At 32.7% G+C, this 27,343-nt stretch overlaps 1 protein-coding gene across 3 annotated transcripts in view; it reads right to left on the reverse strand.

Annotated features, from left to right (window-relative positions):
• Window positions 1-10,642: 10,642 nt before the first annotated feature.
• Window positions 10,643-27,343, reverse strand: part of LOC147075694 (organic cation transporter protein-like) — a 128,182-nt gene continuing 111,481 nt past the window's right edge. For 2 of the 3 annotated variants that reach the window (XM_085942008.1, XM_085942009.1), the window contains exons 2-7: window positions 25,428-25,615; window positions 21,280-21,623; window positions 18,721-19,041; window positions 16,969-17,602; window positions 15,803-15,924; window positions 10,643-14,572 (exon numbers count right to left, since the gene is read on the reverse strand). In XM_085942008.1, the coding sequence (XP_085798134.1) occupies window positions 14,503-14,572; window positions 15,803-15,924; window positions 16,969-17,602; window positions 18,721-19,041; window positions 21,280-21,623; window positions 25,428-25,615 (1,679 nt within the window). In that variant the 3' untranslated portion in view covers window positions 10,643-14,502. The remainder of the gene's footprint in view (window positions 14,573-15,802; window positions 15,925-16,968; window positions 17,603-18,720; window positions 19,042-21,279; window positions 21,624-25,427; window positions 25,616-27,343) is intronic. The other variant, XM_085942010.1, reaches the window with a different exon arrangement.

The following is a 27,343-nucleotide window of genomic DNA, read 5'->3' on the forward strand; positions in this document are numbered from 1 at the left end:
GAATTATTAATATAAACAAGGACAACAATTAATTACTTATTATTGTTAAAAATCCTGTTGCCAACACAAAGTATAAACATATTTGCTCTTCAAGAAATCCACTCAGAGCAAATTAACTGGGAGATTTGCATAGTACCTAATAATATGAGTCGTATAGTTCATATATAAGTATACCTATACAGTAAGTCCAATATGATTAAAAATTGAGATAATGATAATAGTTTATTTTACCGGCAGCTTTCCTCACTAATAAAATATTGATCATTTCCTAACGGCCAAAAATTCATATGAAAAGAGAATTTCAAAATCATTCCATGAGACCTTGTTGACAGCCAATCAGCATCAAGCATTTGCAAAAATCACTATGACTGCTGTAGAAACAATGACCAATAAGTCACACCTACATACTGAGTTCCTAAATACGTTAAATTTGACAGTTAGTTTGAAATACCAATAAGTCCATCATTGTTTTGTCAATTTCTTCTTTACTGCTACTAGAATGATTGATTTTATTGTGAATATTTGTATAAAAATACCAAACCACCATAAAATAAACTCAAGTCATTTGTTTTTGTAGTAAATATTAAATGATAATACTTAGTTTACCAAGATTTCATCAGATTATATGTATCATAAATAACATCTTTGTTAAAGTATCTTAACATGATACGTAAAATGCTGCAGCTGGCTGGAAAAATATTCAACAGCGAGCTTCGAAAGCTGGAGTTCTAATAATTATTACTCCAAGGCTTGCATTCTGACCATGATAGCTAGTCATGGCACCTAATGCAATGGAGAATACGTCTTATGATGCTTGAGAGTGTCACATTTATAAACTAACCGGATTTTGGCATTCTGAAAAGCCGCAAAATAATATTCACTGATTGTATACTGTTCAACTATGGCAAACATCACCATAGTGTCAACTAAGAGCTTGGCCAGAGTGACGGGCGGGCAACAGCGTCTTGTGAAACTCAAACGTATAACTGTGTGTAATCTGCCCCAAAAAAAGACACTTCCTACGAACATATTTCACACACGGTTATACGTTTGAGTAGCGCAAGACGCCGCCGACCACTACGTTCTTGCACTAAGGAGTAGACATTGACTAAGAAAAAGAAGTATCAGATATCACCCCAAACTTCTGGCAGCTTGATTCCACCAAAATGTTGATAATGGCACTGGTGGAATGGCGAAAGTAATGGCAAAAGTGCTTTTATATAAAAGATGACAGGTATCATTTATTATAGGGGTTGTAATGATGAAAAGTTATAATGATTGATTGAACGCGTAGAGAAAAAATCTATATTAATTAGAATAAGCATTCCCTGAAATTTATAATAAATATAAAGTTCTTATCATATTATGTAAGAATACAAAAACTTAATAAATAACTACTAGGCAGGTACATGCTGATAATGAATAATTTTTAAATAATAATTATAAAATAATATATCAATTTTATTCCGAAGGTAAATAAATATACCAATATAAGTTGCATGCTGGCCAAATTTGGAACTAAAGTTTACCACTATCCAAAAAGTCTAGAAAGATTTGCCAAAATTCTGTATACAGTAGGTACCTACTCAGCAGGCATTTTAAACTAATAGATCTATAAGTTATATTATGACAGCTGTCAAAAAGAATAGTAAATATTATTCATATTTACCAGTGTCCATAGAAAAGGTATGCAGACTAGAGAAATTCCTGCTGCAATCTGATTCGTCCCAACTCCCTTATTTCTCATGAGGGTAGGATACAATTCGGCAGTGTAGTACGAGAAGGCATTGTTCGTGGCGCATATACAAAATCTGCTGAATACCACAAACAGAATCGTCAACCAGTGGATGTTGCTTGTTTTGTTGACAATCGCGAGGGCCAGGCATCCGAGCCCGGATAGCATAATAGAAATGCAAATTGGCAGACGTCTTCCGTGATTCAACAAAATATAAAGGCACAAAAGTCTCGCCGGTATTTCTATGATAGCAAATATGATCGTGACAAAATGCAGGTCTCCTTGGAAGCTACCGATGTTCAAAACGAGTCCATAGTACAGTAGCGGCGTTGTTCCTGTGATGATAAGTGTGCATATTGTAATTTTCTTATATTTCCCGCGAAACAGGTCCAAGAAACCGGCACTCTGCTGCTCTTCAGTGTCATCGCTCCCCAGAGGACGCAACACGATATCAATGTACGTCGGTAGTACTATGTCATTATAATCGGCAGCCTGTCTCATTATTTTTTTGATTTCTTCTATGCGGCCCATTGATAATAGCCAGCGGGGAGACTCTGGTATTACCCACCTGCAATTAAGGTAATAAATCATAAATATTATGGACAAAATGCATAGTAACAGTGTTTAAAAAATATAATGTATTATGAATAGGTACCCACCTAAAAGAATAAAAGAAAAGAAAAGAATTAGCTTATACAAAGATTGCATAGCGGCTAGATACATGCAGTTATGTGCATTTGGTCAATACATTCAGCGCGATAAGCAAAATCATTGCCATTTTCAAATGCACGTTCAATTTGGTTGTAGTTAAAGTTAAAATAAAATCACAATCACTGGCGGCTCCCTGCTTAGGTCGTTCGGTCATTGACCTGCCAAAATAAATACCTTACAATCGACATAATAATATTAATAATATGTGCAATGTCATATATAATAATATTAATAATAATCGGTAGATTTGAAATTATAGGGCGCGCGATATTGTGTCGACCCAGTCTATTGGGATTTTTTTTGTTTGGGCGATAATTCCCCGAACAAAAATATTGTGTTCGCCAGCAGTCTGAAAATTGACCCAAATTGAATATTTTTATAAAATTTTCTCTCTCATTTCTCATACATAAGACAGAGATCGATATAACACAAAATACGAGATCGAAGCTTGTAACGGTGCGTGAATTACTGTAATATCGGCAATGCCCGAGTGTGAGACAAAAGATTTTTTCACCTAATTAAATGGAACAGAATGATAACACTGACTAGATAATTGGTCTCAAGACGCAACTGTGTACGCGGTTCGGATTCGTTGACAGGTTTTGACGAATGCCTTTGGTTATTTTAATCATATGTAAGGAGTTTTTGGTGCAGTTATTGCATATACACACAACGTTTGGTTTTTAGTGATTTATAACATTTTTGTGAAGCAGTTAGTACGCACGCAGTAGCAATTGAAGTCTGTGATACAATTATAATGGAAATGGAAGCACGATTCGCATCCAACGATAATCTCATTATATCCGATTTGTTCAATAAAGAAAATTACACTGATTTAAAAAATTATTTTCCCACACGTCAAGTAAATTTGGTAAAACTGTTAGAAGAAATAAACATAATCAAGTTAAAAAATGAATTATTGGTGTTTTATCAACGAGATGATTTGCATGGCGCTAATAGTGCAGTTTCTCTTCTACATTTTTTACTCAGCAATAATTTCAACGAAACATTTTCCGAGTCAATCAAAGTTCTCCAATTTATTTGCGTCATACCAATGACAACAGTTGAAAGTGAAAGATGTTTTTCCACTCTCAAAAGAATAAAAACCTTTCTACGCAATAGGGTCAGGATAGACTGACCGCTCTTGCAATGCTCAGTATTGAAAAAAAATATGTGGGAAAAATAGACAATTTTTATAATCGTGTGATTGATGATTTTTCAAAAAGCAAAGAAATTAAAGTGGACCTAATTTACAAAAAATTATAACGCGTTGTGTGCAATTTCGGTTAACGATGGGTTGGCGTTATGAAAAACGGACATTTTTTGAAGGGTAAGTAGGTACCTACCTATAACAATTTCTAGCACTTATTCTATAATGTATAAAAAGTCAATTTGCAATACGTCTTTTCAGTATACAACGAAAAGGCAAATTAAAATAATATATTCAAAATTGACCTGCTAGTTTTTTCCGGATTAAGCCGCCAATGATCACACTATGTAGCAAAATTTGTTATCTACTCCAAAATGTGATCTACCCATCACAACCTAGTTTTACAAACATGTTGCCCTTGTAGTAAATTGTTAGTAGCGACATCTAGTGTCGTAATTCTGAGACATGCAATTAAATTCGAAATACGAAAAAAATAAATTGCTTTCATTAATTAATAAGAAAAAGAAATATTGTTTTAATTCAAACAAACTTACAATTTATACACTAGATGTCACTAGTAATGTCTCTCTGTTGGCAGAAAATACAACAAACCTGACATGGGCTGTATCACTAAACCAAACATAATAATTATGCTGATTATCATTAATATTTCTCTACTTCCAATGGTTATTACATAGATGTCAGTGTTTCTGAAACGGTCGTTGTCGATCGTAGACCCGGGTATCCGGTTATAAACAATATAATATTATGTTAACAATCTCACCAGTAAATTAGCAAGGGTGCGCATGGCACGGAGAAAATAAGCTGCAGAGTCCTCCAATCGGGTATGGCCATCGACACGAGAGACACCATGATGTATGCAATCGGAAACGGGAAGAAAAGGCAGACTCCGACGATCACACACCACTTCCCGCCCACTATTTCCATAGCCAGCACGAGGCTAGAGAATATGGAGGCCACGCTCGCGAAGCCCAGTATCAGCTTGCACAACAGGAACACTTCAAACGATGGATTGACTCCCATTATCACACCCACTACGGTCTGTATCACTGCTGATATCACCAGGGTCTTTTTTCTTCCGAATCTTCACAAAATATTATTAGCGTTACAGTTTGTAATTCAATATGGTTCAATGCATAAACAATTCACAAACAATTCATTAGCTTGTTCAAAAATAATGGTGTTTCGTTTCCTTAAATTTCTACAAAATTCACATCTTATTTAAAAAAAAAAAAAACCCCCCCTAATATTTGAGGAAAATGTGATTTTTTGATTTAGAGTGACGAGAGAGAGAGCTCTGAGCGGGATGGAGCACTGAGAGCTTTTGAGCATTTGGATTTCGCTAGTCTTTCAACGTTTGGTGTTAAATTTGTTACTGAGAGCAACAGAGAATTTTTCAAATTTGAATCTGTTATTCGCGACCATGGTTTGCTTTTAATCAATTTCATGGATGAAAATGCTTGTTCACATCTGTATGTCGATCCAAAGCGACAAACTTTTTGCAAATTTTCTTAGCAGCTCTGGGAAATGTTCACAGGGTAATGAACGCCAGAAATTAATTATATCAGAAGCATTTTGATCTGGAAAAAGCTCATCAAATTTCATTTTCAATAATGAATTTGTTTTTAAATCAATCAGTTCCATTTTTGTATGTTACTAGGCATCTGGCATCTGCATTACATTTTGTTCACTAAGTGGAATGGGTTTATAAATGCGAGCTGCAGTTTTCTTCTTTAGCAAAATCATGAAAACGACTTTCAAATGACCCTTGCAATATCTTGATTTTTTCAATATATTTGGTCAAATTGCTATTATCCGCAGCACATTTATTCTGTTCTTTCAAGTGTGCAAATTGATTCAAATCCTCATTTTCTAACTAAAGCCTCAATTACATTGAGCTTCTTTACGAGCTGTTTGTTGGCGAATTTATAATCTGCCTGTAAAGTCGCCCAGTGTAATCATCGAACAAGCTAACAAGCAGGTTATAAACACTCTACCGAGAAAAGTTGAAAGCCGGTCAACTTTACACGCCGGCACATGGACCTACTGCGTCTACGCAGTAGAGCGCAGAAGCAACCTCCTGAGTCCCAGTAAAAAAACAAACTACGTTCTGTCAAAATAGTCGCTGGCTTGTGGCTTCTCAGCGAATGGAAAGTTTTGTGTGTAATCATCAAATCGCAGTAGCTGAGTCGCCTGCTTCTAAATTCCCCAATAAACAGCTCGTAAAGAAGCTCAATGTAATTGAGGCTTAAGAGATGAACAGTTTTAATTTTATTTTATTCCTACAATTGTAAACTGTCAAAAAAATTGGACAAACTGATGAGTAAGAAGGCTGTATGACTTGAACTGAGAGCACTGAGGTGTTGAAAATATGAAGATGGATTCAGTTAAGGCGTCTACTTCAAAAGAATAAGTAGGCGCAAAGATGCAATGCGCAATTTGTAATCATCCAATGCGCCACGGTTTGGCCACCACTGATTTAGACTAATAGAATTATTTAGCAATGAAATTTATTTTTACAGTTCAATAAGGAATCAACCCAAAAATTCCCGTAGGTATTGAATTTAAATAATGATTTTCAACGACAAAATAAAAAACTAAAAAATTAAGGATTATTAAATTTATTGAATAAAAAACAACACAATAATATAATTGAAGACAATTGAGTCGCTTAAGGCGCATGTCGCGGACTATCACGTGAACTCACGGCGATAAAAATGTCTTTAGGTCTAGGTTTCGTTATTTTGTAGAATATTTTGAAGTGCACCATCTCGTAAATCCACTGAATAATGACACTGATGGAGAGTGCCTACTATAATGAATTAGTAATTTGAATTATTATTGATTATTCATGCTAATTTCAATTCATTTTAATAGTTTCTACGTGTGCTTACGTAAAATACATGCGGCATGACATTCATAGAAAATAGAACACAGCCTGCAGACCGTTGATATTAGAAAACATTCTCATAGAAAATACATAGTGCCAACTGCTAAAAACAAAAAAGAAAGTCAGTTTGACAGTTTGACGTGACATCCGAAAAGTGCAGGCATGTGGAATATGATAAAAACGTTCAAAACGTCATGCAACGTGAAGTGCGCTCATTCTTGTTTTAATGATTACGGCAAATTTTTCCAACTGACAATGTTCGTTTAAAGGTTCAAATATGCTACGTGTGAGTTTTAAATTCGCCCTGTTTCATCAAAAAATCAAAATGAATATTGAGTTGAGTCGCAAACCCCTTTCTAATGATAAATAATATCAAGTTACCAAATCCTCTCTACATAGCCGACCAATCAGACGTCACAATTGATGATTTTTGACATACACACATGGTTTTTAGCATACAATCAAATCGTCAACAAATGTCACCGCGTCACGCGCGCGCAGTGATAAATGCTCAATTTTGGTCTGACTATTTGACTGACTTTATTAGTTAATAATGAATATTTATTCAGTTAGTGTAATGAAATCGCAAGCAGGAGGTACAAGGAATCGTTTGATGAATTCAGATCCGCGGAAATGTACAATGCCAAGATAGATGTTTAAAAATCGCTATTAACATCTTTTACACCAACAAACGTTAAGGGTGGCACTATGCCTAAGAACATCAAGGGAGAGATCACTAGAAACACCTCCACAGTTATGATAATATAGTGTTAAGTCTATAATAATATATTCAAATAACCTGTCGGAAATCATGCCACTGATGGTTCCTCCAAAGCCGCAGCCGAGAAGAAAGCAAAAATCGCAGACTATCTGCAGATACTCTCGATCGCATACCAGATTCCAATCTGATATTATCGTTTTCCCAACAGAGTTTCTCTCAAATTCCCAGGCAGTGCACGAAGTATAGTTCGAATGCGGCGGTAGTTGTCCCGCACTTATTTTGGTCACATCACTCCAATTTATGTCCAATATCTGGCAACCATCTGCCAGTTGGCTGTATAGTCTCCATGTCTGCACGGAGACATTTTTCAGATGAGGAGGCCGGGCACACCAAAACATTTGTCTTGCAGCCTTCGAGAAACAATTATAAGTACTTGAAATGCCAAATATAAACATGTCGACATTACGTTAACGTAACTAATAATTATACACTCGTTGCGTAGTTGACTATTTAGCAAAATATTAAAAAATTAGCAACCTTACTTTCGGCAAATATCAAATTACCATGTCCGATCCTAAGTAGATCATAATATGGGCCTCCACAGAGCAGAGGTTCTATTAATTTTTACAAGTAATAGATGTTACCCACTTGCCCAACTTATTGGGTTGGTACTATGGGTCCAAACACACATTAAAAACAATGTGTGATTTTTTTCGCCAGACCCAGGATTCGAACATTACTGGCTGACACTTTACTCACTCGATCATTATGGCCGCTAACATACAATAGACAAGGTATAAAAATGCACAAATAAATTGAATAAATATTACTGAATATAAATTGACAGTTAATAGCTGGTGTCTACCTATAAACTTTAAATAATTTAATGGGTGCTTTTATCAGTGGTATTTTATGTAGTTGATTTGATTATTGAAATGGCAACATAATATATTTAGCAGTGGCGAAGGGTGGAGGTAGGCTGTTAAGATCCGCCATAAACAGTGCACATTAAACTTTTTCACACATACATATTTGTTTTCATTGAAATAAGACTACAATTTACAGATAGTGTTGGTTAGTTTTTAAAATTCAATTAAACCCTGAGAAACCAAGCCATAATAGATGATAGTCAAAAAATACATGTCTATCTATAAAATATCTAAAATTATGCAATTAAATCATACATAACTTTGAATATTTTATAAATAGAATAATATTTTTTATTTATTATAGTTTGGTTTAGGCAGGGCTTAATGAATTAAAAAAATTAACCAACAATATGTGTAATATGTATTTGTAATACAATGAAAACAAATAACTATGAATGAAAAAGTGTGCACAATTTTGTCGTATTGCCCAAATTAGACCAAAACTATTATGGTTTCGTTTAGACCGGGTTTAATTGATTTTTAAAAACTAACTAACACCATCTGTAAATTGTAGTCTTAGTTCAATAAAAACAAATACATATGACTAAAAAAGTTTAGTGTGCATTATTTATAGCGAATCTTAACAGCCTACCTCCACCCTTCGCCACTGATATTTAGTTATATGTTTGTCAATACAAAATACATCAAAATTATTCATTCCATTGACGTTGTTTTGATGTTGGCGTAGATAATCAGTACTCAACAACACGATTTTTATTTATCCAAAATGGGTAATCTGTGTTCAGTACAATATGTACATGATTTTTGTTAATAGCGTATTTGTTTTGACATCTGTCACTTCTATTTCAATTCCGTTAATACGGGAAACCATTAGTTATGTGTTCTGTGTTATTCACCTAAAATTGACTACATAGAGCATAAGCCCAATTATTTATATAAGTATTTATATATATACATGGCCATGAGGATTTTCTAGAAATTTTGGAATATAAATAAATTAGCAAACTTATATAATGTATCATCACTGTTCTGACTATAATTATAGCCACTACACAGGAAAGTTAGTCCCCCCGGACCAAGGTTTTGAAGTCGGATTCGGCTTATTATTTTATGACGCTGAGGCTATAAAACACAAAAAACACACTGTTTGTCATGTAAACGAAACCTGCATTAATCACTAAATGAAACAAAATACTGAATCGGACCAATCAGAAGAAAACTTTTTAAAAACTTTCCCATTTCAACCGCTTTCTAGGGGCTGGGTTTCAAGCCAAAGAACCAACATTTTGCACATATTATGTAAGTATGCTATAACTTTATTACGATGTGACATGACTACTGATGCAATTATACAATGGGAAAATAAACTAGACAATATCAAATACTTACTATAAATGTTGGCAGGAAAATATGAAAGGTGTTTGGAAAAGAACAAAGTGAAATCAGAAACGTTATTTTGAATTGCCATTTTCCATATTCTCCAATTAATTTTGATATCGGATCAATTAGCTCCGGTACAATTGGGTCTGGCACAATAGTATCTGTAACATCTTTTCCAGGATCTTTATGAGTATTCTTATCTTTTATTGTGCTCATTTTAAGGACAGTCCTGAAAATATATCTTTGTAATTAAAAATAATCCAGCATGCACACTGGTAAAAATAAATTACACATAGTAAGTAGGTACCTACCTATTTCATGATCTTAATAATATGTTGTATAAATTAATGTGAAAATTAAGTTTATCTGCCAACTTTATATTATGATGATAACAAATGAAGCACAACCATTTATTTAAGTACTCAAAATTACTTACCTATTGTTTGTTATTATTTATATAAAAAAATCAAATTAATTTATATATTCAGTACCCAGGAAGTATAAAATTTAGCTATGTATAATAATTATTTATCAAATGTCAAATATTAACAGGACTTTTGTTTTAAAAATTGGCCAATAAGTATTAATGGAATCCTATTTTGAAATTGGAAGAGTAGATATATTTTTTAATTGTTTTATAGCACTCGCTAATTTAGCATTTATCTATGTCTGTAATAATAAATTCATGACAATGGTATTTAAATTGACTGTATATTGGTAATTGTTAAATAGTAGTAGTACTACAAATGTGCATTTGTAAATAATACAGAAAGTATGTAACCGGCAGTGATAAGCAATTATTGATACTAATAATAATACAACTAATAATAATAATACAACTAATTAGTATTTGGTTATTCAAATTTTCATTTCCATTGACTTAAATGTACAATGGTCTTTCTTGTCTGTGACTTTTAATGGATCACACATGTTGTTAATCGATAGCACTAAATTGTAGACAGCTTATATAATGTGTTCACAGATGGTCGCTAAAATCCTGCTTCTACATTAAGATTTTTTGATAAATCATGATATTATATTTAATAATAATCAGCATATTTAGGTATTTTTTTTAGTTTAGGATATATATTGTATCATCTGGTGAATAAAAACATAAAAAATGGTATTAATATTAATTTATTTCTATAATTTATTAATAACTCACAATTTTTGTCTTGCGGTATTATGTAAGTGTTATTTATTAAAATTAAATTTCACATATGACAATAATTACACAAACACAATATGACATAAATGCACTCAAAACTAAAAATAATAATTCGCTATTATCTTCCAGAATCTAAAAAGAAACTAATATAATATTTACATTTAATAAAACATTATTACAACCAAAGATGTTGAAGACAATCTTCATCTACTTATAAATATTGAGTCTTATCTATGAAATTGAAGCATAAAAAAGGTTGTAAATGATTAAATTATCTGCACGCAAGGTCATTTTGTATTGCAGATCCATTTATAACAAGACTTTATTTTCCAGGGCTGCATTGAGATAGAATGCTTTGTAACAGTATTGAAAGACTAAACGAACTTCTTAAACAGTGAACAATCATTATTTAGATGAGCAATCACCTAAAATATTCCAAATTATCATAGATAGTAATTAACCAAAGCAAGACATTACAACAATCCACCCTTATATATTTTTATTTACAAACAATGCTGCCATCATACAGAATATTTTTTTCTATGATTACCAATATAACAATGCTAAAATAGTTCAGCAACTGCTACCAAATCAAAAATCATACTTTTGTATCAAAAGTTCATAATATGATTCACTCTCGGTTACAGCCCAAAATCTTCAAATGGCGCACTATCTACTAACATAGCAATGATTTAAAGAATAAAGGCAATATGTACTTGGTAATTACACTTGGATTTCACTTAGAATTCACCACATAGTGAATTCACGTAATAGTGAATCCACAGTTTAATGAATTCGAGGCAAAATTTAAATAATCGATAAACCATCAATAAGCTAACTTACCACTTCCGGTCTCAGATAGAAAATATGAAAGTATGTACAATGTCATCTTATTTAAATTGGGATTGGTTCTTTGACCATTGGTCAATCCGTTGGAAATGGAAATATTGGTTTAAAAAACAATATGTAAGTTTCATCCGACCACATAATTCAAACCCACTTATCAAGAGCCAAGTGCGATCGACTTTGGGTTACCGTGAGCACAAATAATATCATATTAAAACAAACTTACTTCTGATTAAAAATATAATATGTAATATGAGGCTCGTCAGTAATTATCCTTCAAATACCTTATACCAAAGAAAGTATTTTCAAAATGTAATTTAAAATTACTAAAGCATTTCACACACCCATTACAATATAACTAGTATAGATTTGAGACTTAGGATTAAACATTGTTGACTAAAATTATATTATATTTAATTTATACTTTTCTTCTGAGACCAGCTCATAAATGTTATAAAGAATTATTTATAAAAGAATATTTTGAATATTATGCACTAGTAACGGATCAAAACGTTTCTGATTATTATGATATGGTTTCTATTAAAATCATTATTAATTTTATTATTCGATGGATAAATTTACTGCTTCCCAATACTTTCTTTATTAGATCTTTAGAATAAAAAAATGATTTATATTTCTTAATTACTCACCGTTAATAAAATCAACCATGTCGTATAAACTGAATTTATTTACTCCAACTGAATTGTCGTTATCGAGTGGGTAATGGGTAACTGACAATTATTAGTCAACTACGAGCAGTGCTAATGGTAAATTAATGTAAAATAAACAAACGAATAGATGTGAAAATTTCAATTTCAATTTTACTTTAATCAAATATTTTACAATCATAATAAAATACAATAATAATTCTTCAAACGCACACACATTCATGATACTATTTTATAATATATGTTCAACGCGAAACCATGTATTTTATTCATGAACATTGAAGAACAATTAATTGTTTTATTGATAAACGCAACTTATAAAACAAGTTAAAATTAACACTTACAGCGTCTTTATATTCTAATAGCTCAATGCACTTACATTACACAAAAAGTTCATAGATAGACTAGATATTTTATTAAATATATGCGGTAGCTACACTTTCCATTTGATATGTTGATTTACACCCATTTCCCGGTAGACACAACTAAACATTTATACAAACGTATATGTGCTGTGTCCAGGTCACATTGTACGCACATTTTATGTTACGTATTAGTCATAAAGGTATACAAATCAAATAATTGAGGTGTTTAATTACAAAAAGTGATAGGTCCACAATTCGATATTTGCGGGAAACAACGTTTTTATGTTTCAAGCTTCAATTATTTGTTTTAACGTGAGATTATTTTTTCCGTTGTATTCTGTCAAAATTAGAACCAAATGGCAATTTGTTTCAGCCGGCAATAATTATAGGCAAAATAAAATTGGACGTAGCGCTACTTGTACCTCACTTTTTAATTTATTCGGCATAAGGCACATATTTCCGTGGCACTGTCATGAGTTTACCGGATGCTACAGCATGGGAGACGCCATTTACAATATTGAACGTTGACTTAAACACGTGCGAAATCAACCATGCTTTAAATAATATGAAACACGGACTTGGTGCTTTTTGTAATAAATCGAGACTTAAAATATTTTTTTTCGTAGGGTTTTGTCGCATTTTGGAATTTATAGATCAATACATATTGTATAAAATTAATTTTGACTGAATATGGACTTATCACTTTTTGGAATTAGACGCCTCAATTATTAATATACACTAATTATTGTTCATTTTACTATGGAATACTATTTACGTGCAATGTGGCTCTTACAATAATTATTTTCTTTTCTAGCATGATAGCGTAATGATATGATTCTATTATCCAACATTGCGTTATTAATATTTATATTTTCATATTATTTAGGCGTTTTAATTATTACTATTAAATATAAAAAAATAATACTATGTATTGGTATTCTGCTGTCTAAATCATGAATAATTAAGACATATTTATAGGTATATGAATATATTTTGTCATTCGTGCAAATCTTTATGGCAATATATTATTAATATTACCAATGGTTATCATGAAAATATAGGAAGGCTATGGCCCAGATGCAGAGATATTTCAGTTATGTAAACTTAAACTAAACTACTTTGGTAATATCAAAGCAAATCTCAATGCTCAGATGAAAGATATGTAATGCTTAGTTTAAACAAAAAGCGGTTGGGTTGTCACTAGTGACACCCAATTTCGGATACATAAAGCTACTATTAAGCACAGAAAGACTACATACTTCGGCCATATTTAATCCAATGAAAAATATGATATATTATATCCTATTTGTTCACCAATTTATTTGATAAGAAGAGGATACCTAAGCAAATGTTTTAGAGACTGACGTTGTAAGTGTGCTTCTGCATATAGATATTATGGAGTTTATAGAATGAGAGATACCCTAAGTTATTTTTTAGCTAAGTTTGAGGTCTCCGCATCTGGATAATAACTTTTAAACCATTGTAGGTGCCTATATTATAAATAAATTTAATTTCTTAAAAAAATATTAAATCTCCATGTTTTCTTCACAACATTGTATGTTGGGCATGTAAACAAATTTAATATTATCTACTGTAAGATTTTTGTAATTATTATACTTCCCTTAATCCAAGGATAATAAAATTATTATCTTTGTCAACAAGGATAAGAGTTATTCATTCTTAAATGTTAATATTACAATAGCGATATGAAAAATAAAATAAGTACATAACAATCACTTATAAGTACGATTTCATAGCCATGCAAAAGGAGGATGACTGTTTCAATCAACACATTGGTTTTAAAGATCATATTATTACATAATTATTAAAACACTAGGATTATAACAATAAACCTACAGTACGAAGGCAACATTATGTTCTCAAAATGTAGGTAATGTTAGTCAATACGATATGTAGAAAATGTTCTGAATGATATTAATAATGTCCACAATCATGATTATCTTCCGTCTGATATCGTGTAAGCTGGTTTGCGGTCACTTTCACCACCTGCGTTCGTTGCGGGTTTTCTGTAATCATAATAATATGCGTCAAAATTTTAATAGAGATACCTACCTAACACTAATTTTGGCATGGTTTAAATAACTGATAGAGATGGCAGAACAGAAAAATATCATTATACTTAGTTAAAACGTCACCATTTTACTACAAATTACATATTAATTTAAGACATTCATCATTCAGAAAACGGTTATAAAAAAAATTAGTGGGTAGGTACCTAGATACTAAAGACATCTAAAAAGTGAGCTTAAAACCCCTATTTAAATAATTTACAAAACTGTATCCATCTGAACTCACACTTGTGCGAATGGAATACCTATAGGTAATAACCACATTGACTGCTGAGTAGATAATTACTTTTTAATTATCACATTTAAATAGCATGCTAATTACATCGATCGGCCGCCTGATTGTTACGCGCTAGGTGCGTCTTTAGCATCCAATGACTTAATATTTCAATGAATTTAGTTAATCCTCTCCATGCAGACGGAACACCTGTTGTACATTAATTAATTGGCCATTCAATATAATTAGCATGTTATTTAAATGCGGTAATTAAATGCTCCGCGGTCAACAAGTTAAACATTGTGATGGCCGGTTAGGTTAGATTAAGTAAGTGTAATCTGGGAAGACAAAAATAAAGGAAAGGGGTTACCTTCTGGGTAAGGCTGTAAGAAGGTATAATTATTGAGTGTGGAGAAATATTTGATAAACTTAACACATGTTAAACAATATATTTTTTCAATATTCTACATCATAATGTGCATTAAAGTTTGTCTCATAAACAAAACGTATATTCAATTTTGATAATATTTGAAAACACTCAGCGAGCTTTGTATTTCTTGCGCTTAGTAGCCAAATCATTATTAAGTAATAAATTAAATCTGGCTTCAAAGTCTTGACCTCTGGCGACTGACTTTCACATTTCTATCTTATTAATTTGTTGATGATTGTGTCGGATAGTTCATGTGTACTAATGATGTAGCAAATAAAGCATTTCATAATATATGTACTATATTTATTTCTCTATAGTACACATTTCTAGTCAGAAAATAAGTATATGGAAAGGACAGAAGCATCTCCAAGCTGACTAAAATTCATATCATGCTGTCTTTGACCAAGTGACTCTTGGTAATGACATCTTGGAGAGACTGGTTGTGATCGATACCATGAATGGTTCTGTAACTGTTTGGTAAAATATGTTTGCAGATATTATAACAATTCTTCAATCAGCTAACCTTTCTATATCCTCAAAATGTGAACCGGTGAGTGATAGGTTCTTGGTTTCGGGAAGTAGTAGTACACATAGACCTCCAATAATTCCGATAATACCTGACAGTATCATGGGGTATGGGATTTCCTGTAACGATATATTACAATAATATTATGCTTATACAGGATTATAAATAGTTTTACATAATAATGTATTATAGGTCCAAGACTGAAAGAAAAACTGTAGGTACTGTATAAGATTAAAAGTTCAATTTTATTAATAAGACAATCCATTCTATACATTGAATATCTTTCTGTCAAAAGACATCTGCATATTTGATAATACACCCGATCATCTTTTTGCATGATTTTTTTTTTTGCACGGTTTCGAAATAACACGGCTTAACAAGAGTACCGATTATTTTTTATTTACACTGATTTTTTTGCTTTAACATGGTTTAAAAAAAATACGTATGTATGTACATATTGTATCAAAAAATTGCGTTGCAATGGACCACACGCCACTGGTGCATACATATTATGTTGTCACTGGATGCCTCCCAGACATACATATGTATACACATGGCGCCACTAGTCAGTCACTTCGGGTTCGATACGAGAGACGCGCCGCGTGCTTCGGCGTCGTCATCATTGAATATTTCCAGCAATGAGAGTGATTTTTTGCCAGCGAAAAACAGCTCAAATCTTTCCTCATTATATCCAAGATTTCGCTATTTCCGTGATCGTAATAACCATGTTCGACTGTAGTAGTGTTTTATATTATAAACAATGTTATTTAAGTAAATTTTGTAGGGCCCTAAGTAGTAAGTTTGAAGTTTGGAAAATTATTAGAAATGACACAAAAAAGAATATTTTTAACTCGAATAAAATGACTTAAATAATTATTGGAGAGGTTCCAATTCTGTACGCATTAGTGTAAGGTCTGAGTGGACAGCGTCCCATGGGACGTGAGTGGGGTGTGCAACTCAAACGTATAAACGTATAACCAAAAAAAGACATTGTCTACGAATATCTTCACACATGGTTATACATTTGAGTTGCGCACGCCGCTCACGCCCCGCGGAACGCTGTCCACTCAGGCCTTACACTGAGTATTAACTGACTGCAATTAAAGAACTCATTATTTCCTTATGTCAAGTTAGAAACAGTGCGACGATGTAGGCACACTCACCATTATCCATATGTATGGAATGCAGACCATGCCGATACCGGCAATGAGCTGAGTGGCCCCGACTCCCAAATTCCTCATCAGCGTCGGATATAACTCTGCACTGTACATCGGTAGAACTCCATTTGTGGCGCTTATCGAGAACTTACTTATCATCATCAGCGTGATCTTCAGCCATTGCATGTTAGTGAGGGCGTCGACGATCGCCACTCCCAGGCATCCGACGGCCGCCAAGAGAATGGAGAAACATATGGGATATCTTCTGCCGAGCTTCATAAGGATGGGCATACTTAGAGCTATAGCGGGCAACTCCACGACTCCAGATAGCATCGCCGTGGTATGCAAGTCTCCGCCGAAACTGCCTATGTTCAAGACTAGTCCATAGTAGACGATGGTCGTGGCGGCCCAAGTCATGAATATGCAGATGGTGTTCTTTCTTATCGGTCCGCGGAACAGATCCACCACCGTGGCGGCTTGCTGCTTCTCCCCGGAAGGTTTACCGGCCGGCTGAAGAAGCTTGTCAATGGAGGCCGGTAGTGTGCGTTTATTGTAAGCGGCAGCCTGGTGCATGATGTCTTTCACCTCACTTATCCGGTCCAGGGTCAATAGCCAACGCGGAGATTCCGGCACAACCCACCTACAATTAAAATAACAATTATAGAGATATTTCATAGTGGACCTATTTTACCCATTAGTTATGAAATTTTTCAGTGTAGTTCCTGAATACCCCACCTCTAACTGGCGTATGCATATAACAGCAAACTGCATTCAAGCTATTTATTGCAAATTTGCATGCATAAACTTAAATAGAGTCCGTTGAATAGTGACGTCACGTCGCTGACGTAATACACGTCATGCCGTGACTAATGTTACCAACTCTTAAATTTTGATTCCTCATAATTAATTTAAAATTTTGAAATTGTGAATAGGTGTAAAAATGTGCAAACGGTACCATATAAATTTAATAATTATAAATGAATAATTATCATGAACTTTAATTAATTTATTTGTTATAATATCCTTATTAGTTAACTTCAATCAAGACAAACTAAGCCTACTAAACGCTTTTTATGATGAACTCATTTTAGACGTATATTAAAGTGACACTGACAGCTCGCGCACATCGCCGCCATTTTAAGTTTGGTGCGCATTCCTGTACGCATCTTCGTGACGTATACATTTTTTATAGTTTTCTTATTCGGCCGATAAACCACTAACTGCGTGGTATGGTGCGACTGTATGAATACGGCTGTAAATCTGTAGGTGTCGGTTTGTATTCTGATGCTGAATCAAATTCGCATCCTTTTTTTTTTAAATAGGTATATATTATACTCGGTCCAGGTCATAGATCTAATAGATCTAGACTCTAATATGAGTAATAAACATTTCTTGTGTGGAGGCCAATAATAAATGTACTGCCTCCACATGGTGAAAATGATGTTTGTTTTCCTTTGTATTTAAGCTAATTTTGTAAATAAACAGCCAAAATGGCGTTAGTGGCCATTTATAACTTTTACAGAATAGCAATTTGAAAAATAATTTTATTGCTTTAGACTTTAGACATTATTTTTATATTTTTCACTATCAACCCTGACAAAAAATAGTTGTAACTTTATCACAAAATAGCTCTTGTTAGTGCACATTCCGGACACAGCAAATGATATTGTACATTATCTATCCCTATAAATAACTACTCATTTGAATGAAAATATAATTCAAATATAAAATGAGTTAATAATATATTAAATTGCGTACCATAGAGAAATAAGCAATACTCCCGGCAAAGACAATGCCAGTTGCAGGTGTCGCCACTCGGGCAGAGCCAGTGATACAGCAGAAACGAATATATAGGACACCGGCAACGGGAAGAAGTTGCAGACTCCAGCGATGGTCCTCCATTTGCCTCCCACCAGCTCCACTGCCAACACAAAACCGGACATCACCACAGAGACGCAGAAGAATCCCAGGAACATCCGGAGTAGAAGGTACAACTCGTACCAAGGCGTGAATGTGATGGAGATTGCAAGTACTGATTGCATGCACAGTGATGCGATAAGTGTTCTTTTTCTTCCAAACCTAATGAATAAAAAATCATACTATACGTAAAAGATAAACTCACAATAAAAACAACTTTTTTTAAATAGGAATTCAAGGATTCCACCTTTTTATTACATTTATTATTACTTAATGGTTATGTTTATCAAGTTTTCTCTAATTTTTTTTTTAATAATTTTTGAAAAATTTAGTTTTAATGAATTGATTTGAAAAAACATCGATTTATTTAAAAAATAAAAATGTGTAGGTATGTTTATGCTTTATCTAGGCTTGCAGAACTTGACAAAAAATCATGACATGTGTTTTACGTCTCAATGCAGCCCCGTTGGAAAATTTGTGAGATTGGTTTGTAGCTCACTTAATTAGTAGACCATGGATCCTTTTTTTGCTTCATTTTCATACATTTAGGCTACTGTCTGCTATTCAGAACTAACTTAGTGGTTTGAAAATGCGGATAGTAGTTATCATTCAAATACAGAGATGTGTCTATATCTGTAATTTGATTGATAAAATTTTCTATCTAATTACCATTTCGGTAAAATACTAGCTGTTTTGACAGAAATGTGCAGTTAGAATAATTATTATGTTTCATATAAATTAATGTAAAATTGGGTTAATCAGAGGAAATATTATTCTTTAAAAACAATATAACAATGGAATATTATCTAATTCACTATAGATATAGTGAATTTCGACTTATGAGACTCGTGAAAGTGTAGGTAAAGCTAATTTATCGAATCAGTCTCAATAAATGTGTATAATATTATACTAGAATATGTATAATAAATTACAATATATTATACCTATAAGTGCTTTTAAACTCATTTAGTGCTAACACTGCACCGCGACTGGCACGCATGGAGTACTTGGCCATTAGATATAATTAAAGTGTTATTTAAATGTGGTCATTAAGAGGTAATTAAAAGTTCAGCAGTGATTGTATTAATCAATAAATGAAATAAATGCCATGGAGTACCTTCTAGGCAGCGTTGCCAGATGTCCCGCGTGGACAGCTAAATTCACAATTATACAAAAATTCTATGAAAACTGCAAACAATATTTATGTAGATCAGCGCTACAATTATATGTGTAAAAACATTTTTGCACAGCTATGTTTCAAGTTTCGAAAGTATAGAGAATGCGGACCTGATATATGAAGAATTTAACTGGCCGAAACTCCTATAGATGTGATGCGAAAAATTCCAAAGACTCAGATGTACAGAAATGACATCAGTTATTCAAGTTGTTCCCGGAAAAAGAGACTAAAAATATTTTCAAGCTAATTTCATTTATGTTAAACATAATATCAACATGTAATTGCTATACTGAACCGGTATTTTTTCAGATGAGTTTAAAATAGTCAGATGCAAGAAACAGTTGTTGTATTGAGTTGATAAAATCGGAATTACTTGTTCAATTCAACAATAATATACTCATGTGCTTAATTTTACCAATACATTAAACAACAGAAAGAAACTCTTCGGGAAGTAAAATCTTCAGCCAAGTACAAAATAAATAGGCGAGTGTCGTAGAAAGTTTTATAGTTAGTGTTGTCATTTATGATTGATATTATAGAAATAAACATTAGAAATATTGAACTGTATGTTTTTAGGTTGCCCCGCTTTTTTTCCGAAAATCCCGATTGTTTTTATTTCAAATATGCGTCAATGACATTTAGCTACTTTACAAGCTGCTTGCTGGCGAATTAAAAAGCGGGCAAGTCAGCTAGTGCGATTATGATGATGACACATAAAACTTTCCACTCGCTCAGAAGCCAACAAGCTAGCGAGTTGAAACCGTCATTTTTGGTACTATTTTGACAGGACGTATTGAGTAGTTCGTTTTGTTACCGGGAGATTGCTACTATCACTCTACTGCGCATACGCAGTAGGTCCACGCGCCAGCGTGTAGCGTGTAAAGTTGACCGGCTTTCAACTTTTCTCAGTAGATTCTTCACAATCTGCTTGTTAGCTTATTCGATGATGACACTGGGCGAGTTTACAAGTAGGTTGTAAATTCGACAACAAGCAGCTTGTAAAGTAGCTCAATGTCATCGAGGCTATAGTAAAAATCCCAATTTAGTAAAATAATAATAATAATAATGACAATGAGTGGCATGTTTAATTTTAAAAAGTTTCCAAAAGCATAATCTCACTGTGTAGCCAAATAAAAATATAATATTTGACGGAAAAGTGACAATTATTTATGACAAAAGGGTACTTCCTAAATTAAGCTCAGAAGAAAATTAAATTAATTTACCTGTCAGATATCAAACCGCTAACAACCCCACCCACTCCTACACCGAACAGGAAGAGAACTTCGGTAATCGTGTTAATATATTTATTCGCGCAAACGAATTCCCATTCAGATATGATGGTCGTGCCGACCACGGTCATGTCCCATTCCCAGCCCGTGCAGGGAATCTCTCTATTTCTACGCCCGCCAAGGATGGGGGCGCTCGTGAAGTTATCAGTGTTGACAGCTGACCAGTCCGCGTTGAGGATATAGCAGGAATTTGAAGGCTGGCTGAAGTTCATCCATTTTTGATGGTCTATTGAGCTCAGGTGGGCAGGTCTAGCACACCAGAATTCCTTTTCTGCCGCCTGCGAGTAAATAAATCCAATTATACATTGCATTGCTATATCAGAACAGAGGACTTCTTGGTGAGACATTGGGTAGCAAACATGTCTAATTATAATAATCAATTATTTTCAAACATCACTAATAAAAACAATTAAAATTAAATAACAAAAAAAATGAAAACTAATTATATGGAATTTTTTATTTAATTCAGAATGTACCTACATACTTAAAGTGCAAAAAAATAGCCCTCATATTATATGGCAATAACATATTCACTGTGGGTTTACTTTTAACATGGTATTTTAATCATTATTTTAACATAATATGTGATCATAACTGTATGTATTCATTCAGAGAGTAATCTTACTTCAACATTTTCCTATTTTCTGACATAGAACTGGACGGTGTAGTAACCAGTTATCCACCAAAATGGAGTTTTGAGTTATAAGCATTTGAAATTAAAATGTACACCATTTAGTTAAGATAATGAATAGAGTTATATTTTTTTGTAAATTATTACTTGAAAACGTACCTTGTGATTGTATAAAGACTTTTTTAATAATATGATCCGTTGTTTATAATATATTAGGTAAATGGTAATTGAAAAATTGTAATCGTTGCAAAAAAAAAATATATTAGTTTTGCAGTATTCCACTATGCACCAAAAGTGTGACTTAACTGATTTTCCATTAACATCTTAATATTATAATATTTTATTATTATATTATAATTATTTGCGAATTTGGTTTTGCATATTAAAAAAACAATATGAATATAGAATATTTATTACAAAATTATGTGTTTATTACAATATAGTATGAATAACTGAATAAACTAAGTACTATTCTAAAGAAAATATTACCACAGTAAGAGTAATAATAAAAAAGGAAGAAGTAAAAATAAATGTAAATGTTATGTTTTAACCGATGAATAAAACTTAAAATTAGTGTCAAAATATGAATTCTATTCGATTTCAAAATCCAAAGATAATCCAAACCCTTCTACATCGTCAGTATAATCAGCACTGTCATTATTGATAAATTGGTAGAAGGGTTTGGCATCTGTGAATATAAAGCTTAGTACTTTTTTTAGATCGGTTATTTTTTCTGCTGATAGTTTTTCTATTTAAAATGTATTATTATAATTTGATGTGCCTCCAAAACTAAGAACGGTATCTTCAATAACATTGACAATATTATCATCTACTGACAATATAACAATATCTTCTTCAATCATTGTCATCATAATATCAGTTAACCCGCGTTGACACAGTCCAAGTACGATCCAAGTAGACTTGGATCGAGTGCCATCCAAGTGACAGCTTCATACTATTTATTCCTATCCAAGTTAACTTGGATAAGTAGGACGCGGTCCAAGTAGCTTGGATAGGAATAATTAGTATGAAGATGTCTCATCCAAGTGACAGCGTCATACTATTTATTCCTATCCAAGTTAACTTGGATGAGTAGGACGCGGTCCAAGTAGCTTGGATAGGAATAATTATTATGAAGATGTCTCATACGAGTGCACTTGGATAGGAATAAATAGCATGAAGCTGTCACTTGGATGGCACTCAAGTACACTTGGATCGTACTTGGACCGTGTCAACGCGGCTTTAAGCAACTGATTATGCACCATAAAAGTGGGAACATAATTTTTGCAATAATTAGTTTAGTGAAGGCTGAAAGTGACACATCCTAAAAAACCCTTTTTTAATATTTAATTCAGCTTATCCTAGCCTTGTATTTCCACTGTAACTTATAAAACAATAATTATAATGAATTTAAGTAAGTGGGGCGACGATAACTAGGCAGATATTGTAAGAAAATGCAAAAAACGACAACGTTTGACATCTCAGTTTAACAACAGCGGCCATGTTGTTTGGTGGATGATTGTTTACTGCAAAATGGATTTGTTTATTATTGTATACACACATTTTTTTAAAAGTCTCATAGATGGCAATACAGACCGAATTTGACCATGATCTTTTTCGCAAAACGTAGAAAACATATTCATATTGTCGTTAAAACGAAAAACATAAAAGTGTCGCTTAACTGGTTACTGCATAACATCGTCCAACTATGGAAGGAAAAACATTGTCACCATATTACCGCCTGTGTAACTATAATATTTTAACCCTTTTGTATATTATGTAGGTACGAAAAATATGCGAAAAACCGCTAACAGATTAGATGTAAATATTATTATTTTAGAGACCCCAAGTGAATTTATTATCAGGCTAAGGTGAAATCTTCTTGAGCAAATGTGACTTTAATTAATGACATCTAGTTTTTGTTTAGTAAATAAATGAATTTTCATTAAAGCTACCAGAGGCATCTGGCGGAAAAATACGAAGCTTGAGATTTGAAACAATTTATTTAGAGCAGTGTGTATGTAGGTACCTACTTATCTAAAAACATTCAAAAGAAAAACAAATATTTTTTTAAAGTCAAAGATAAAAAGTATCCCATCTCATTAGACAGGTATTATTTTTTATGGTTATGTTTATCATTCAAATATAAGTAGTTTATAAGGTTATTTTATGTATAGAAATTATTTTTTAAATAAATAATTCAGTTTTAATATATTTTATATTTATTTTAAAAAACAATATTTTTTACTAAACGATAAAAATGTCTACAATTGGAAATCTTGTTTATATTTTAATATATCGAATCTAATTTCGATATAGTCTCACAATAATGTAAGTAGTTATTTTTTTTTGCAAAGTATCGTATCTATCACAGAACAGATTATTATTTCTGAGTTCCCTGGTGTCTATGGTATAATGAGATTCCCTATACCAGGCACCATACGAAGCTTGCAATTTGAGATATTTTTTTGATAATTTACAATTTCAACTAGGTATTAATTAATAAATGTGTATCTGAAAACATTAAAAAGATTTTTTTTAAGTCAAAGATCTTACAATTAATGTAAAAAAAAATGTGAATTTGTTACATATTTATGTCACGAGTTACGTTATTATTACATTATATTTTATGGTTATATTCATTATTAAAATTTAGTTTATTAAGTTTTCAAATTTTTACCATGTAGATTTTTGACTAATTAATCGTTTTAATATTTTTTTATATTTAATTTAAAAAACATCGATTTTTATAAAAATCTAAATGTGTAACTTAAAGTTCTTTTTATTTATATCAAATCAAGCTTCAATATTGGGAACATACCTAAAACAAAATTTGTTTGCTGCTGGCTTCCTGTAAAATGTAAACCGACAAGAACCGTGTTTTATTTAGACATGAATTTTATGTCAGTACTATACCACCGAAAGAGTTTGGACGATCTTTAATATAAGGCCATATATTTCCGATACAACATTTCACGGTGAAGTGTGATACGTCGAACTGCATACGTACAAGTTTCCGGACACGGAATAATCATCAAAACAATAAGCTAAGAGTGTTGTTATCGCCTGAAGAAAATAGTCGCCGAAGCAAACGAATCTATTATTATGATCTGCACCACCGCATTGAATTAAAATTGTCCGGAATTATCATTTTTTTTAAATACCACTGGCTTATATGACAATCCGAATCAAACCAACTGAAGAGCACTGGTCTGTCAACACCTTCAGATATGCAGGACAGCATAAACCCATTCGTTGCGGACCTTTTAATTAATATTTAATTACCACATTTAAATAACATGCTAATTATATCTAATGGCCACTTGATGGACAACGCACTAGTAGCGTTGGACGCAGTGAATGGGTAAAGCAGGTATCGTGGCAGATAAATAACCATGACGTTATTTTTAACGATACGAATAAAAAAAACAATAAATTAAATAAAACTTACGATAAAAGTAGACGAGAAGATGTGAAACGTGCAAGGAAATGAGCATAGTGATAATAGGAATGTAAGCTTGAGCTGCCATGGTCCATAGTTTCCAATAAGTTTTGCCACAGGGTCATCGTCTTCCGGTTCCTGCGGTGGAGTAGCAGGCTGCTTCTCTGGCACTGCGTCGGCGGATTGTTTGGACATAACTAGAAACAAAAATAGTTCAATTTCAGTTACCGAAGCTAAAAACATTACCATTGCACCTAAATAATATCTATGGCCGTATAATATACCTATATGATTAGTTTCAATTTTCCACGATACCCTATCTTATGGACTTTCGTAAAATGCGGTTATTCAATACCTCGTATCAATAAATCGTATGTCCTTCATTACTGCATAAATTACTGAAATGTTCGAATATTACGAACATAGGTACGAATCCAAAAAATAATATCAAACGCTAGTGATTTATCATTGTTTCCTTAGAACACATAATTACAAGATAAAAATAACTTTTTATATACAACGTTTTTAAATTTTCTGTTGAATTATTATGCTCAATATGCTCAAACTTGTACATGATATGAAGTAAATAAAAACAAAAAAATATAGAATACTGAAAAGTAATTTTGATTTCCATAGTAACGCACGTATATATTAATAAGTTAGTTGCTAGTACCACCCACTTAGCAACCAATAATAGTCGATTAGATTACGGATATCTTCCGAAATAACTTTTCATACAAAACAGAATTAACTGAAAATGAATTCAATTCTACTTAAAGATGGCTAAAAGTATTAAAAGAATGCATTGGCATCGTGTTCCGATATATTCTAAAAGTTTCAAATGTCTAGCTAGTTGGGAAGTTAGTTAAAAATCGATTGCAAGATTTGTACCGGATAAACAACCACCGGACAAACAAGAATAAGAGATAATAAAAACGTTGTAATAAAAAAATAAGTGGGTTGCCTTCGGGGTATGGCTGTAAGAAGGTACAATTGCCGAGTGTGAAAAAAAATACGATAAGCACGCGCTAAAGAATATGTTTGTTTTTTCAATTTTTACGTCTGTATCATAATAATATGAATTAAATTCTGTCATGTATAAAAAAACGCGCATTCAATATTGACAATATTTGAGGACACTTAGCGGGCTTTATGTTTCATGCATTTTATGGCCTACCCCCACGAGACATTACTGGATATACTGCATTTTATATTGAACATCTACCTAAGGTACCTACTGACTGGGAAAAATCTGCACGGGTTTCATTTAGCTAAAAATAAAAATTTACTTCGATGAAAGAATATACCTACCTACCTTTCATGAAGCCATTAACATGAATTTATTATAGATAAGTAGTGTTTCTTGCTTTGTGTTTGTTGGGATGATTTTCTTTTAATTAGTTACACGTGAATCCCTGATGATAGTCACTGTTCTAATAATTATGCTCAGGTACATACTGAAGATAAGAAGATAAGATTTTAAATACTAGCTAAGACAATTGGTTTACAATTTAGAGATAGTCACAAAACAACATCTACGGTGTATACTAAAATTATCCATACTAAGAGACAAGCCGGTCACAAACGATTACCAGGCTGCGAGAGATAATATACCCTTCTTCCGATAGGAAATAATGTTTCGGATAACGGCCCACTAACTGTGAAATTTGGTTGACCAACATATAAAAAAGATAAATTGTTATAAATATGACCTAAACTAATACTGTTAAAAATGAAGCCAGCGATGTTATTATTCTGTCTGCGTATAAGCAGGCCCACACCATGTGGAGATGTTGGGAGTACGCCGGGGTAAAGGATTCAAGGGGTGGCAAAATATCCAGAAAAACATTATGAAATAATATTATTGTATGTTGAAACATGTGGTTACTGCGTAGTATGTTGTGTGCCTCGATGATTTTAAGAAA

Source organism: Rhyacophila brunnea, unplaced genomic scaffold (assembly GCF_057557595.1).
Source record: "Rhyacophila brunnea isolate RB1 unplaced genomic scaffold, BYU_Rbru_1.0 scaffold_14, whole genome shotgun sequence".
In the NCBI taxonomy this organism is placed as follows: Eukaryota; Metazoa; Arthropoda; class Insecta; order Trichoptera; family Rhyacophilidae; genus Rhyacophila; species Rhyacophila brunnea.